Source organism: Calidris pugnax, unplaced genomic scaffold (assembly GCF_001431845.1).
Source record: "Calidris pugnax isolate Ruff unplaced genomic scaffold, ASM143184v1 scaffold603, whole genome shotgun sequence".
NCBI lineage: Eukaryota > Metazoa > Chordata > Aves > Charadriiformes > Scolopacidae > Calidris > Calidris pugnax.
Window position 1 is genome coordinate 28118 of NW_015091317.1, and position 2869 is coordinate 30986.

The 2869-nt window shown below is 64.0% G+C and overlaps 1 protein-coding gene across 1 annotated transcript in view; it reads right to left on the minus strand.

The window, feature by feature from the left end:
- Positions 1-758: 758 nt before the first annotated feature.
- KRT18 (keratin 18, type I) overlaps positions 759-2869 on the minus strand; it is a 2971-nt gene continuing 860 nt past the window's right edge. Inside the window, exons 2-5 of the mRNA XM_014960939.1 lie at positions 2635-2791; positions 2378-2542; positions 1572-1697; positions 759-1011 (exon numbers count right to left, since the gene is read on the minus strand). Of these exons, the coding sequence (XP_014816425.1) occupies positions 784-1011; positions 1572-1697; positions 2378-2542; positions 2635-2791 (676 nt within the window). The 3' untranslated portion in view covers positions 759-783. The remainder of the gene's footprint in view (positions 1012-1571; positions 1698-2377; positions 2543-2634; positions 2792-2869) is intronic.

Consider the following 2869-nt stretch of genomic DNA (forward strand, 5'->3'; position numbering starts at 1 on the left):
GGATGGGGAGGGGGCGGTTGAGGGGGCTGGGGGTGTCCCAGGGTGTCCCCTCCCCGTGCCCACCTCTAGTCAGATGTGTGTCCCCCCCAGTGTCACCCCAAGGAACCCAGAGGTGATGGAGCTGGAGGATGGGACCAGGGTGTCACTGTCCCCAGCGTGTCCTGAAGGACGGGACCTGGGACATCCCAGCTCCTGGGGTTCATCCCGTCTGGATGCCACCAGGGTCCCCTTCCCATCCCAACACCATCCTGAAGGACGGGACCTGGGACATCCCATTGTGTGGGGGGGACATCTCTTCCGGATGCCACCACTGTCCCCTAGAGCACCCTGGAGGATGGGCTGGGACGTCCTGGCACCTGGGGCCAATGCCTGCTTAGATGCCACCACTGTCCCCTTGCTGTCCTGACCTGGACATCCCATCACCCCGGGCACATCCCTTCTGGATGCCACCAGGGTCCCCTTCCCACCCCAAGACCGTCCTGAAGGTCGGGACCTGGGACATCCCAGCTCCTGAGGTTCATCCCTTCTGGATGCCACCAGGGTCCCCTTTGGTCCCCTTCCCATCCCAAGACCGTCCTGAAGGCCGGGACCTGGGACATCCCACCACCCTGGGCTCATCCCTTCTGGATGCCACCACTGGCCCCTTCCCATCTCAAGACCATCCTGAAGCAAGGAGATGGGACATCCCGTCACCCGGGGGCTCACCCCCACCGCTGTCCCCTTCCCATCCCAAGCCAAGGATGGACCCAGGACATCCCATCCCCTGGTGGGACCCCATCTTTTCTACCTGAACTCCTCTCCTCCCTCCAGCAGCTGGCGGTAGGTCGCGATCTCGGCCTCCAGCTTGCCCTTGATGTTGAGCAGGGCCTGGTACTCCTCGGCCTGACGCTGCAGCTCGTTGCGCACCTGCACCAGCTCCGCCTCGGTCCTCAGGACCATGCCGTTGAGGTGCTCCATCTGAAGGCCATAGCGGTTCTCCACCTCCAGCAGGTTGGCCTCCAAGCCCGCTTTCTGCAGAGCATCACACCAAGGTTCAGCCCACCATGGAGCATGGCTTGGTGGCCCCATGGGGCTGGAGGTTCAGCCCACCATGAAGCATGGCTTGGTGGCCCCATGGGGTTGAGGTTCAGCCCACCACACACCATGGCTTGGTGGCCCCATGGGGCTGGAGGTTTAGCCCACCATGAAGCATGGCTTGGTGACCCCATGGAGCTGGAGGTTTAGCCCACCACAGACCATGGCTTGGTGGCCCCATGGATCTGGAGGTTCAGCCCACCATGGCGTATGACTTGGTGGCCCCATGGAGTTGAGGTTCAGCCCACCACACACCATGGCTTGGTGACCCCATGGAGCTGGAGGTTTAGCCCACCATGAAGCATGGCTTGGTGGCCCCATGGAGCTAGAGGTTTAGCCCACCACAGACCATGGCTTGGTGGCCCCATGGATCTGGAGGTTCAGCCCACCACAGACCATGGCTTGGTGGCCCCATGGAGCTGGAGGTTCAGCCCACCACGGACCATGGCTTGGTGGCCCCATGGGACTGGAGGTGACAGAAGGGACTTGGGGGGCACCTGGTTGCGGAGGGACTCCAGGTCGATCTCCAGGGTCTGGACGGTGCGACGGAGGTCCACCACGGTGCTGCGGGCTGTGTCGATGTCCTTGCTGCTCTGCGTGATCTCGATGGTGCTCTCAGTGATCTATGGGGGGACACACATGTGGTTTGGGGGTCAGGGTGTGGGCCCGGCCCACCATGGCCACCCCAACCCATGGAGGGGACACAGGGGGTGAAACCACCCCAGGAGGAGCCAACCCCAAGGACCGGGGTCCCGCGTGGGACAGGGGTCCTCCAGGAATGTCCCCAGTGTTGGAGCAGGATCCTCTTGGAGAAGGAGCCCACAGAGGTTTGGGGTCCCCTATGGGATAGGGGTCACCCCACGAGTGTCCCCAGTGTTGGACCAGGACCCCCTTGGAGAAGGTCCCCATTGTGGGGTCAGGGTCCCCCACAGGATAGGGGTCACCCCAGGAATGTCCCCAGTGCTGGACCAGAACTGGTCAAGTCCTCCAAGGGGGGGTGCCTTTGGGGAAGACCCCTATGTCAGACCAGGGACCCCCAGGGTAGGGTGCCTTTGGGCAACACCCCTATGTCAGACCAGGGACCCCCAGGGTGGGGAACACCCCCACCCCCCCCAGATTGGGGTTCCCTCTCGTGTCAGGACCCCCAGGTGACCACCCCATTGAGCTGAGGGCTGCTCCCCACCGTGGCTTGATGTCCCTCAGGGAAGACACCCCCATGGAGCATCAACCCCGTTCCTTGGGGACCACCAGGGCCCCCCCCGGGGTGCAGGTTTGGTGTGGGGGGGAAGGGGGCTGGACCCACCTGACGCCCCCATTGCTTCTCCAGGTCCTCCAGGTTCTTCTGGGCCAGGGCGTCGTACTGGGCCCTGATCTCCGCCATGATCTTGCCCAGGTCCTGTGACTTGGGGGCGTCCACCTCCACCGTCAACGCCGAGTCCGAGACCTGGGCTTGGAGGCTCTTCACCTCCTGGGGGGAGGAGAGGAGGGTCATATCAGCGTGGTGTCCCCCATCGGGGCCGGTTGTCCCCCCCTCCAACCCCTCCCCGGCTCCATCCCTACCTCCTCGTGGTTCTTCTTCATGAAGATGAGCTCCTCCTTGAGGGACTCGATCTCCCCCTCCAGCTGCATCCGCGCCATGTTGGTGTCATCGATGACCTTGCGCAGCCCCGTGATGTCGTTCTCCACCGAGAGGCGAATGGCCAGCTCCGCCTCGTACCTGGGGACACCGCGCTCAGCCACCCGCCCACGTCCCCACCCCGTCCCCACCCCTGTCCCCAGCCCCGTCTCCATCTCC